This window comes from Triticum aestivum, chromosome 6A (assembly GCF_018294505.1).
Source record: "Triticum aestivum cultivar Chinese Spring chromosome 6A, IWGSC CS RefSeq v2.1, whole genome shotgun sequence".
Classification (NCBI taxonomy): domain Eukaryota; kingdom Viridiplantae; phylum Streptophyta; class Magnoliopsida; order Poales; family Poaceae; genus Triticum; species Triticum aestivum.
Genome location: NC_057809.1, coordinates 89,529,523 through 89,543,060, shown reverse-complemented (window position 1 = coordinate 89,543,060; position 13,538 = coordinate 89,529,523). Strand labels below are relative to the sequence as shown.

The following is a 13,538-nucleotide window of genomic DNA, read 5'->3' as shown; positions in this document are numbered from 1 at the left end:
TGGCCTGAACTGGATCAAGAGTACGAGGGACGTCACCGAGCTAAACGTGTGCAGATCGCGGAGGTGCCATGCGTTGGGTACTTGATCGGTTGGATCGTGAAGACGTTTGACTACATCAACCGCGTTTCATCACACTTCCACTTTCGGTCTACGAGGGTACGTAGACATACTCTCCCCTCTCATTGCTATGCATAACCTAGATGGATCTTGCGTGTGCGTAGGAAAATGTTTGAAGTTGCTGCGTTCCCCAACAAGCATTAAGTATCAAGTCCTCTTACTCCCATACGCCATAACCCACCTACTCGGGTTTAAGTTTCTGTCACTCTCGCAACCCACCATAAGCAAATCATGAACATATTGCAACACCCTACAGTGGGGGCCCCTCACGTTTGCACGAGACGGAGGGCACCGTAGACAGCACCATAAATAAAATATACAATCATACCAACCAAGATCACGATTAACCCACAGGACAAAACGGATCTACTCAAACATCATAGGATAACCATAGATCATTGAGAAATAATATATGGAGTTGAGCACCATGTTTAAGTAGAGATTACAGCAAGGAGAAGAGGTGTTACACTGCTGCATACAGGAGGGGAGAGTTGGTGTTGACGCTAGCAAGATTGTTGATGTAGATCGCCGTCCCGATCATTGCCCCTGGCGGCACTCCGGTGCCACCGAAAGCGAGGGGGAGAGAGCCCCCCTCCTTCTTCTTCTTCTTCCTTGGCCTCCCCCTAGATGGGAGGAGAGTTCCTCCTCTGTTCCTTGGTCTCCATGGCCGCGGAGGGGTGGGACCCCCTCCGAGATTGGATCTCCCTCCCTGTTCTCTTCTATTTCGCGGTTCCCAGATCTGGCCGAAAACTGTTTCTTATATTTGCGGAGATCCGTAACTCCGATTGCGCTGAGATTTTAACACGATTTCTTTCCGGATATAAGCTTCCTTGCGCCCGAAGTAGAGGTCCAACCAATGTACGAGGTGGGCACAACCCACCACCGCGCGCCAGGGGCCTCTGGCGCGTCCTGGTGTCTTGTGCCCTGTGTGGGCCTCCGTTTGCGGTGATTCCAACTCCCAAAAATCGCATATATTCCAAAATAATTCTCCGTAAAATTTTATTGCATTTGGACTTCGTTTGATATGGATACTCTGCGATACAAAAAACATGCAGAAAACAGGAACTGGCACTTGGCACCGGATCAATAGGTTAGTCCAATAAATCATATAAAAAATTGCCAAAAGTATGTAAAAGTTGTATAATATTGGCATGAAACAATCAAAAATTATAGATACGACGGAGATGTATCAGCATCCCCAAGCTTAATTCCTGCTCGTCCTCGAGTAGGTAAATGATAAAAAAGATATTTTTTGATGTGGAATGCTACCTAACATAAACTTGATCATATGTCTAGTCATGGCATGAATATTGAGACATAAGTGATTGAAAGCAATACTCTATAATTTGGCATAAAGATATCAATACTCAGGCATCCCAACAAACAATCATGTCTTTCAAAATATCAACGCTAAAGAAAGCTATCCCTACAAAATCATATAGTCTTGTCATGCTCTGTCTTCTTAACATAAAGTATTTATCATGCACAACCCCGATGACAAGACGAGCAATTGGTTCATACTTTTTAACGCATTTCAGCTTTTTCAACTCTCACGCAATACATGAGCGCAAGCCATGGATATAGCACGACGGGTGGAATAGAGTATAATGATAGAGGTAAATATAGAGAAGACAAAAAGTAGAAAGTTTCACATCGATGCGGCTAACCAACGGGCTATGGAGATGCCCGTCAATTGATATCAACGTGAGGAGTAGGGATTGCCATGCAATGAATGCACTAAGAGCTATAAGTTTATGAGAGCTCAGTATGAAACTAAGTGGGTGTGCATCTAATCCTATAATGAAAAAATCACACTAGTATATGAAAGTGACAACATAGTAGACTCTCCATATGAAAAAATGCTGCTACTTTGAAGCACAAGTGTGGTAAAGGATACTAACAATGCCCCTTCTCTCTTTGTTTATTTTTTTCTTTTTATTTTTCTTTTACTTTTTTCCTATTTTTTCCTATTTTTCTTTTTCTTTTTTTCTTTGTTTTTCTCTCATTGTCCGGAGTCTCATCCCGACTTGTGGGGGAATCCTAGTCTCCATCATGCTTTCCTCACTGGGGAACTGCTCTAAAAATGAATAATGATGATCATCACACTTCTATTTACTTATAACTCAAAAGAAAAAAAATGACAACTCGATACCTATGACAAAGTATGACTCTATATGAATGCCTCTCGCAATGATCTAGCGTAACATGTATGAAAAATGATGAATGGTGGCTGAGCCACAACTACTATGTCAGCTATATGATCATGCAAAGCAATATGACAATGAATGCTCAAGTCATCAAAAGGAAACGGTGGAGGCTGTTTTGAGGGAGATATAATAAGGCTTACGTGTGATAGAGTGTATCATAACACGGGGTTTGGATGCACCTGTGAAGTTTGCACCACGTCTCGATGTGAGAAAGGGCAATGCACGATACCGTAGAGGCTAGCAAATTGCGGAAAGGTAAGAGTGCGTATAATCCATGGACTCACATTAGTCATAAAGAACTCATATACTTATTGCAAAAGTTTATTAGCCCTCGAAGCAAAGTACTACTACGCATGCCCCTAGGGGGATAGATTGGTAGGAAAAGACCATCGCTCATCCCCGACCACCACTCATAAGGAAGACAATCAATAATAAATCATACTCCCACATCATAGCATAACGAGAGACTATACGTGCATGCTTCGGGGATCACAAACCTTAACACCAATATTCTTACTAACCACAACCATTTACTAGTACCTCCCACATATTCCATCTCTATATCGCAAAACTATTACAAGGAATCGAACATATCATATTCAGTGATCCATAAGTTTTATGTAGGATTTTATGACTAACCATGCAATTGACCAATTCCCGTTGACTCTCTAAATAGATATAGGTGAAGCATGAGAGTTTAATTCTTTCTAAAAAATACCATCCTCTAATAAATATAAGTGAAGCAAAAGAGCATTCTTCAAACAATGGTTTTCTATGTGAAGAGAAATGGGTAATCCAAACTTCAAATGATATAAGTGAAGCAAATGAAGCATTATATAAAGCCACACTCAAAAAGATATAAGTGAAGTGCAATGAGCATTCTATAAATCAACCATGGACTATCTCATACCAGCATGGTGCATAAAAGAAAAATGAAAACTAAAAGCAAAAGATGCTCCAAGATTCACACATATCACATGAACGAAATAAAACCGAAAACATACCGATACCTGTTGAAGAAAGATGGGATGCCTTCCGGGGCATCCCCAAGCTTAGACGCTTGAGTATCCTTGAATATTTAGTTCGTGTGCCTTGGGCATCCCCAAGCTTGAGCTCTTGCCTCTCCTCCTTCTCCTCATATCGAGACCTCCTCGATCTTTGATCACTTCGTCCACACCAAACTCAACAGAAAGTTTGGTAAGATCCGTTAGTATAATAAAGCAAATCATTACTCTAAGTACTGTTGCAAACCAATTCATATTTTGTTTTTTGCACTGTAGCTACTGTAATATAACCTTTCCATGGCTTAATTCATTGATAGAAATCGATAGTTTCATCAAAACAAGCAAAACAATGCATCAAAAACAGAATCTGTCTTAAACAGGATAGTCTGTAGTAATCTGAACATTCACCATACTTATGATACTCCAAAAATTCTGAAAAATTAGGAAAAATAAACATTTTGTATAGAAAGACAGTGCAAAAAGTTTCAGAACCGTTTGTCATTCTAGTAAAAAATGTAAAATCATGCACTACAGCCAAAATTTTTGGTTTGCACCGCACAAATCAACAAGCAATCTAAACATCCTAAAGGCAAACCTTGGAACATTATTTTTATAATGCAATGTAATTGTACAAGGTGACAGTGTCTTGGACTAGGGGGGGGTACTCACCACGTCGTCTCTCGACCAGTGGGTCGGGCCGAGGACCCTCATAGCGGTTCACTATTGGGCCAGTTCGGATAGTCCATGTCGCATACATGGGAGATCCCACAAGACTTGGCGCCCAAGACGAGGGCTCTCCTAAACCCTAGGCCTCTGGTGTTATATAAACCGAGCCAGGCTACTCAATAGATATCTCATATTCATTACTACAAACTCGTGGTAGATACATGTACTCTGTCCTACACTTCATATGAATACAATCAAAAGCAGGACGTAGGGTTTACCTCTATCAAGAGGGCTCAAACCTGGGTAAAATCTCGTGTCCATGTTACCATCGCTCCAAGACGCCTAGCTTAGGACCCTTACTACGAGATACGCCGGATATAGAACCGACATTGGTGTTTTCATTGAGAGCCTGCTGGATGATCATCGTGGTTTGATGGGAGTCAAAATCAACCGCCAGGTGATGTTTTTCCAGTCCGATCTGTCTCACGAATATTATCTTCTTTGCAAATTACTGCTCCCGTCTCGCAACTATGTTCGCAGAATTATAATTAGGTCATAACTTTTCGAGCAATTGTTATTGGCGAGTCATAGATGGCCGGGTTCAGAAACAACATGGTTTCTCAATCAAACCCGAACATACTCAGACGTCGGGGAGATCCACGTACTATCAGGATCCCGGGAACAGCTATGGACTGGATCAACACGGTTCCCAAGACCAATCTGGCCAGCTATTGCGAAGAATCAGTTACATAGTTCGAAGGGATCACGCGGCCTGTTTCTTTGCATGTCTGCCGCTGATGGACAAAGATCGCAGAAGGGTGTCAGGGAGGCTCTTCCCCTCTTTCTTTCTTTAATCTAGAGTATTTACGCTGCCACTCGTGGACCTACACTTCTAATTTCTCTTTAATAATAAAGCACGGTTGAGTCTCCGGTTCACCGTCGCAGCGCTTTTGTAAAAGAGTCCCTGTAGTTTTTATAGTTCAACCCGCAGTCCTCACGTTAGTAACCCAAACCGTTGCGTGTGAGATAAAAGAAAAAAACAAGCAACCGCTCCATCCTGCCTCCCCGACACCTCCAACGCGTCGCCGCCTCCTGCAACGCCCCACCCTGCCTCACCGCGCGCCGCTGGCCGCCGCCGCCCACCCCGCTGGCGCGCCTACCCCTACCCCGAGTGCCCCCACACCCGCAGCCTTCCACTGCCGGCGACCAGTGGCCTGCCACCGCCGACGACGAGGAACTGCCGGATCTGGACGAATCCGGTGGGGAATGGCGTGTAGGCAGCGAATCTGGAAGGAAGGCTGCCGGGGCTTGGAGCACGACGGCTGGCCGGCGCGCCATGGCATTGGGGGGAGGGGGCGTCCCATGCTCCGGCCGTTTGTGTCCGCGCGAGGAGCTCACCCCCAAAGAACTCCTCGGGCGTCCTGCGGGCCCAGGCCAGAGGCGGCAGGCCCCAGCGCGGGTAGCCCGCCACGGGGGCAGACAGGAAGGTGTCGATTCGGATCACCGTGGTCCGACGACGCGCCTGGCGCCGGCGGGGGACGTGGGAGGGCAGCAGCTCACGGGCGAGGAGTCGAGGCCGGCGCGGGCGGCGGGAGGGGGGACTCGCCGTACCAGGGCTATGACGTGCAGCGTCTGGCGAGGTGGGTGGACCACGCGCTACCCTTCTCCCTGCTCCTCCTCGACGTCTTCATCCGCCAGCACCTGCAAGGTACGCGAATCCGCGTGCAGCACCTACCTCTTTCTTCTCTATATGAAGCGTGGGTTTCCCTCATCAGGCTATACGCCTGAATTTGTGACGCGAGTTTGGTTCGATCCAAATACTGCAGAGAGTTGCTGGTCAGAAGATGATGGCGAGTTCCTCATTCCAATTGAGTTTATATTGTGTAGGTTTCTTCGTAATGATTTGGATTACCGCAGTCATGTTCAAGTCCAATGATATCTTGCGCAAGCAGACCGCTCTCAAGGTTTGTGCTTCTTAACTTGTGTGTCAACGTGATTGTTCTGCTTCAAGAGGTTAATTCGTTAATTGTTCTGGCAAGCAGACTGCTCTCAAGGGCTTGCGCTTCTTATCTGGTGTATCAACATTATTGTCATTGTTCTAGCAGGCTACAAGGTTGGGGGAGCGACCCTGCCGTTGTCATGACGGCTGCTCCTTCTGGCCGGATCGAGGCACGAAGACCTGTGGGATCCCCTCCTTCGGTAGGACCTCCTCATCTGGTGAGATTCCCTCCCCATGCCTGATACCTCAAACCGTTCAGCAAGCACTAGCAAGAAATTCTGTTTACTGAGTAATTAAAGTATTGAATGCAAGATTGCACTCTTGCACAAACAGAGAGTGGAGCGCCAGCTTCAGTTTCTCATCTGATCCCACTTCTGGACTCCATGAATGAAGTAAGATAGCAATCCATTGGTCAATTACATTGCCTCTTTTGTTTTTGCTTTGTTTGTCTTGTTTAATTCTGTGCATTAAATATAATGTTTTTTTAGTGGGCATCAGACTTGGTTCAGATGGCTTTTGTTGTGAAAGAAAAGTTGGTTTTTTAAAGACTGTACTCTGAATCTTACATCTCATACTTGACTTTTTTCATAATTTATTTAGTCCTGATGAGTGTCCAATGGTATGGGAAATTAAGGATTTGCATGAGACTGACGATTGTGATTTTGGCCCTGTACTGAATAATTTTGGGAGCGACTGGGTGATGATTACAAGCCAGTTAACTGAACGAGTCTTTCAGCCGCTGGCTAGCTAGCTGTTCTTATCTTACCATTATATGACTTCCTCAGTATTGTTTTGTGAATTATTTCTTTTTTCGAACTATGCAGGAGGACTGCATGTGATGAGTTAAGGCACAAGAAGATCTACGACCATTTTAGCTCCAGCAGTTAGTACACAACCAATCAACAGTGCATTTTCACGACCCAGGCTTCTGAATTCTGACTGACAGGCTCGCAGGCACAGCCACATATAATCTCACGCATTCAAAATGCTAGCTACATGAAATACGCCCAGATTTACGAGTAGAAATCCAAGGTAACACTTATCGCTTAAAAGTATTTACTTCATTTTTTATCTTCATGTAAAAAGAGAATGCAAGCTGAAATATAAAGTCTGCAGATTCCTCCTCTATGTTCAATTTTCCTAATAGGAAGAACCATACCAACAACCCTTGAACTAGATTGGTTGAAGCAGCATACATACATATTCATGTTTTACATTTTAAATTTGAAGACCAAGGCAACTCCCGATCGATTTAATTGGAGGTGAATGTCTGTTTTTTTGTTTGTATTTAATCTTAGAAAACAGAATCTCATCAAGTGAAAATCCACAGGCATTGCAGTCCAATTGTTCTAAGGATTGGAACCAGACGTGTGACTCAATACTGCTTGGAACATGTGAGCAAAGTTTACGTACATGCACCTTCTTGGATGATACAACTTCTCTATGTTTGTACCTCCTCGTCATTAAAACTTTGCAAACTTTATGAGTAAAAAGTAAGAAGTAATGTTCTCACTTCTCTTTTTTATGACCATCATTATCTCAGTCTCAACAACATCCAGGAGATGTACCTACGTACCTACTGTTAGTTCAAAAGCTTTATTTCACAAGTTGGCAACATGATATTCAGGATGTTAAGCAGGTGTTATAGTTCTAATTTGCCTTCTTCTCATAAAACTTGGGTCTCATAAACAGTAGAGACCGTAGCCCGATGTTGCTCACTGCACACTTATACTTATTCTGATTTCTGATGGCCTCCTAAATTTGAATTATCGTCTTGATGCCAGGTGGAGGATGTCGTGGGTTTGTCACGGCAGATGTCCTCGTGAAAGGACTTAGTTGTGGAGCCATCGCTACGGGTTAGCTTAAAGGGGTTAAACCGGACAAAGGGACACGGGAGTTTATACTAGTTCGGCCCCTTCGATGAAGGTAAAAGCCTACGTCTAGTTGTGATTGGTATTGCTAGGGGTTCGAAGGCCAGGGAGCAGATCCGCTTTGTTTGGCTCTCGAGTTGTTGTTCTCTCTCCTTGAACCGCCGCCAGGTCACCCCTTTATATACTCAGGAGGACCCCGGCCGGTCTACAGAGTCCCGAGGCTGGCTCATACAAGTGTCCGCCTCGGTCTCCTCTTTCCTATCTTACAATACAAGTTTATACAATCATGGCGGTTTACTACCATGGGCCCTAAATTGCCTGCGGGCTCTGGGCCTCTAAGCCTTGTCCGTAAAGCGCCATCTTCTGGGTTTCCTTGGGCTTCAGTATAGGTGAAGGTGAACCGGCCCCTCCTGGACGGTTTACCCTTAGTGATTGTATCCTCAACATTAGGCCCCAGATTGATTTGAACCTGTTCATGTCAATCTTCAATCCTTAGAAAAACTACCTGAATTTCTGACAATTCTCGTAAACCGCCATATTGTCTTCTCCCTGTGAACTTTGGTGAACCGCCATGACGTCATCTTCTGTCACTGCAGTAAATCATTGTGACGTCATCCCTGTATAAAAAGATTTATGAAGATTCCCTTCTCTTTAATTAATTCCCGAAGATCGAGGCGACAACTGCATCCTCTTTTGCCGCTTCCGACTCCTCGATTTTCGCGCCTGCTGTTTTATCCCACTTCCCTTATAAATAAGACCGGGGCGCCTTCCATTTCTCCCCTTTCCTATTCGCATGGAGACCGGGGCGCCTGCTGTTTTATGGAGAAAGGATTCAATTTTTTATTCTTTTTTTCAGCGTTCAGAGCTGTTACCTGCTACACCTACACACATGGGAAACTTAAACGTAGCAGTCCAAAATTAAGCAGCAAACTTTATTGCCGGTCATCTAAAAATTCAGTGACAACTGCTGACACAGGAGCAGCTTCATTTTTTTAGTAGAGTTAGTAGATGATGCAGATGACAGTTCTACCTGCAGGAGGTCCTAGAGGATCCTTAAATATTGTACTACATAATCTCTTTCCAGATTCTTGAAACTTGCACTCTTCTGTTGAATTTCGCATTTTGGTTGATCTGTACTGCTTCTTTTATTGTTGCCAGGCTAGAATTATATCGCATTTTAATCTTTAATGGGAAGATTCATAATTATGCTTTCATACCAATTTGACTGCATGATTTAATTAGTGGCTGCAATATTATTTCATGGTCCACAACAGAACTAAAGGTGTCAAAATGAAACATTCTTCTTCCCATGTATCAAAGTATTGAGCAACCAAATATGTTAGTATCTAAATTGTTATGTTTAGGATGATATGTTCCAAAGAGCCACATGTGCCCAAAACAATGGTGCCAAGCGCGTAGACAATGAAGCATTACCCTTTCTTGCTAAGGTACATATGTTGATTTCTGTTGTGTACCACGTGTTTGCTGTAATGCCTAGAGGAGATTATGAAGTGATTTTCTCTGCCAATTAAACAAATAAGCATTCCACCCTTAGATTTTTGAAGAACGTTTGTCTATGCAGGGATTTGCTAGGAAAACCCATCTCCAAAAAAATAGGGCCAAATTTGAATTCTAATAGAGTTGAAGAGACGCATAGAGCAAGAGACAGGGATAATACTTCCTTGTGGGCTTCCTGAGCAGTGGCGGAGCCAGAAAATTTGTATTAGGGGGGCCGAGGGATGTTGAGGCAGGTTAGAGAGGGCCAAATCATATAAAGACATGCTTTTAGCAGCAAATAACCATGAATTTTGCACTGTTCATCAGTAAATTAACTACAAATCCTTGATGTTGGGGGGGGGGGGGGGGGGGGGGGGCAGGGCCCCTGCTGGTCCCCCCTGTCTCCGCCACTGTTCCTGAGAAATCTACAATGAAGAATAAGAAGGGTGCAGTAACTAAGTATGCATGTCATAACTAATTCTATTGAAAATAGTTATTCAGGAAAATTAAGCTATATTGAAATGTTGCATGGTTCAGATATTGGGTCTATGAAGATTTGTTTATGCCATAAAAATGCATAAATAAAATCTCGTGTGGCCATGTAATTCACTTGTTATATGTCAAGTTCGAGCTCCTAAGAACAGGGTGAAACTGTTTGTTCTGAAGAACAGATGTCACTGTTCGGGCTCTCTTTTGTTGTACTTTCTATCCGCTTTCCTTCTTAGCCCCTTTTTGATAACTTAGTTCGAACCCCCCTCTTTTGGCCCCTCTGATGGTTAGACTGTTAATATCCTTTTAGATTTCCACTAGGCAGCCTTTGTATATACAGATATTCCATTTTATTGATTAATGCTACAAGCCATGCTTTGGATTGGCTCATGACCTGTGTGTTGATGTCCATCTTTATATTTGAGAACTAAGGGCTCTGTTCTTTTAACCATGAACCAATTTAAGTAGCAAGTCCGTTTTTGTTGGTTAGTTGTATCATTGTTATTCAACACTGAGCACTAATTGACAACCAACCATGATCATTCTTTGAGAAAGCTATGGGACATACCTGAAAATATGAATTGTTCGAACAATGTTGTTATGTTATAGTTGTTTCATTACTTGCAAAGTTGTTTGAGTGGTATGTTTTTCAACTCTTTAAGCATATATTTATTTATTTTGCACCCGTTGCAACGCACGAGCACTTTTGCTAGTTGAACATGCATAAGCCAAGCACTAGCGTACTAGCACTTCTTGGGCTGTGTTTTGCCTCACGAGATCAAAGTGTTGTCTCACGACTTTCAAGGAACCCGTCAGGGGTGGTGCTGCGTGTGGAGCTTTTCTTTTTTTGGTCACTGGTCCTAAAGGTGATACGACGTGCTGCGACGGATAACCGACCTCGACTGTGACCACCTTCAGCATGCGTTCATGTGTCGGCGTCTTCGCGTTGTCACTCCGCCGGACCGACCCCGGCTCTCAGATTGTGCGGTCAGATCGAAAACTTCAGCGGCAGCCGCACACCTCAGTATGCCGGATTCACGGCCTAACGCGAATAACTAGCAGAACGCGTAAAGATGTGCTACCTCGCGTCGCGGGAAGTACTGGAGAGGTGCATGCATGCATATGGCCGATGCGCAGGACATCTTAAAAACGCAAACTGGCCTATGGCGACCCAGGCGAGGAGAACAAGCATGGATGCGTACCGTTCATACAAGGCAGCGCACAGAACCGACAAAGATTCCACTTTGTTGCAGTACAGGGAGATGCCACCCTTTCCCCTTTTTCTATTCATTTGTTAATTATACATGGAGGCGGTCTGTGCTTTGGATTGGTAGTTTGTTTTCCATCTACTTTCCATGTATTACAATTAATGATCTACACCTCTTCCGTACTAGCACGTGCATGATCAAAAGTGTCCTAATTATTTTGGCACTTGGAGCATGCTTTCTTATTAGCAGATCAATGGGCACTGTCGGTGCGGCACAGTCTACGCCATGTATTGAGACTTCATCAAGGCATCGGTGTATCGCCTCGACACCGTCCCTCGAACTCTGACCTATGTCGACGCCTCCGTATTGATGATCCGACCTCGACGCTCAAGCTATATTCCTCTGATTATTTACTTCGCTTAAGTTAATTAAGTAGAAGAGTTTTTTTAATAATGGATATATTATTATTATCATTACTTGTTAGTACTTTTGTCCTGCACTATTTTATGTGTGCAGGTAATCAACCTCGACTACGTCATGCGGTCAATTCTGTGGCCTATGTTGTCGTCCTGCCTGCACCGATCAAATTGTGCCATCGCCCCAACGCGCGTCCCTGTGTGAGCCAACTTCGACCGGTCTATGTCGTCACCTCGGCGTGCCAACCTTTGCCAGCATCGCCATGCTGTCACTTCATTGTCCGTCAAGCAGTGGGTGTGTGGATTGAGTCTCAATTTTGGAGAGTAACCTTTATTTAGATTGCTACAACAAACAAATCAGGTGTTATTAATCCTAGTAATTTTTCTTGCTTGGTTTTGTTTTTTCTGAGGAAGTATTACTCTTGTTTGTTCCATCATTTGTACACAGGTCTGTCAAATGATGGCCGCATTAACGATGGTTGCGTGATGGTTCGGTCAGTTTCCCGTCCACAGTTCGGCGAACGCCTCATCGGGGACCTGGACCGTCCTGTGAATTCAGGCTTTGTCAAGCCGGCGCCCCGTACCAACATTGGCTTCGACGCCAGACCACATCTCTTTAACAATTTTTTTTGCGTAAATTAATTATGCGAGGATTTTTTGTATATTTATATTATTATTTTTTGGACTGCACTATTCTACATGTGTAGGTAATTGACTTTGACCGCGTCACACGGTCACTTCGGCAAGCCAATGTCGTCATCCCAATCGGTAAATGATCCGGGTTGGATAGCCCTGTCACCTCGGCTGGACCGGGGGCTTTGCCATCTCTACTCCGAGGACTCCGGCATCATCAGCCGACCAGCTTCGTCAGCTCGGCTGGACCGGGGCTCCCCAACACATCAACCACGCTATGTCGCCACTTCGTCAAGTCGAACTCTTTTCTTGAACACTTCGGAACCAGCTTGGGGGCTGGGACCTCGGCCAGGCCAAGGACTATGTCTTTGTCCCACTATAAGTCCGGACCCCATAATCAACACCGAGCACACTAACCAGCTAAGTCGCTTTCATGCTCAATTTGTTTTAATGATTAAATTTTGTTCGGTCCGACCAATCATTATACCTTTTTGGCAAAAAGTTATTTGTGAAAAATTTCCTTGTCAAAACTTTGTTTGTGGCACAAAAATTCAAATACACCATTTACTCGGGGGCTTCCTTTATGAAGTCTTTCTTCTTGCATATGATTATACTTGTATGGCTTCGTTCCTTGTTCGTGTATTACGCCACAATATGCACCATGTTGACTTAAGTGTTCCGCAAGCTAGGTTGCCTTGCTTCTGTGTTTACCCCTACGCTCCCGATTGTTCGGCTAGGGAGTAAAGGGAGCACCTTGATACGTCTCCAACGTATCTATAATTTTTGATTGCTCCATGCTATATTATCTACTGTTTTGTACTATATTGGGCTTTATTTTCTACTTTTATATTATTTTTGGGACTAACCTATTAACCGAAGGCCCAGCCCAGAATTGCTGTTTTTTGCCTATTTCAGTGTTTCAAAGGAACATAATATCAAACGGAGTCCAAACAGAAAAATCCTTTTTGGAACGTGATTTTCTTCTCGGATAAGACCCAGGAGACTTGGAACCTACTCCAAGAAGTTCCGGAGGCGGTCACGAGGGTAGGGGGTGCCCCCCCTACAAGGCGCGCCCCCCTGCCTCGTGGGCCCCTCGGTGCTCCACCGACGTACTCCTTCCTCCTATATATACCCACGTACCCCCAAACGATCATAAGAGGAGCCAAAAACCTAATTCCACCGCCACAACTTTCTGTATCCACGAGATCCCATCTTGGGGCCTGTTCCGGAGCTCCACCGGAGAGGGCCGTCATCACGGAGGGCTTCTATATCACCATAGCCTCTCCGATGAAGTGTGAGTAGTTTACCTCAGACCTTCGGGTCCATAGTTATTAGCTAGATGGCTTCTTCTCTCTTTTTGGATCTCAATACAATGTTCTCCCCCTCTCTTGTGGAGATCTATTCGATGTAATCTTCTTCTTTTGCGGTGTG

At 44.3% G+C, this 13,538-nt stretch overlaps 1 protein-coding gene across 15 annotated transcripts; it reads left to right on the top strand.

Annotated features, from left to right (window-relative positions):
- Positions 1–5,048: 5,048 nt before the first annotated feature.
- Positions 5,049–12,695, top strand: LOC123132231 (uncharacterized). 15 transcript variants are annotated; one of them, XR_006464576.1, is made up of 9 exons: positions 5,049–5,702; positions 5,882–5,958; positions 6,100–6,211; positions 6,306–6,385; positions 6,818–7,025; positions 7,110–7,255; positions 7,324–7,387; positions 7,778–7,919; positions 9,447–12,695. XR_006464576.1 is itself a non-coding variant. In XM_044552011.1 (8 exons), the coding sequence occupies exons 1-5, from the start codon at positions 5,261–5,263 to the stop codon at positions 6,830–6,832; spliced, it is 705 nt and encodes a 234-aa protein (XP_044407946.1). In that variant the 5' UTR covers positions 5,049–5,260; the 3' UTR covers positions 6,833–7,025; positions 7,110–7,255; positions 7,324–7,919; positions 9,447–12,695. The 15 variants fall into 15 exon arrangements, 9 of the variants coding, with proteins under 9 accessions (XP_044407946.1, XP_044407944.1, XP_044407945.1 ...); XR_006464577.1 differs by having other exon boundaries at positions 7,324–7,919; positions 9,447–11,769; positions 11,923–12,695; XR_006464579.1 differs by having other exon boundaries at positions 6,037–6,211; positions 7,324–7,919.
- The last annotated feature ends 843 nt before the right edge of the window (positions 12,696–13,538 follow it).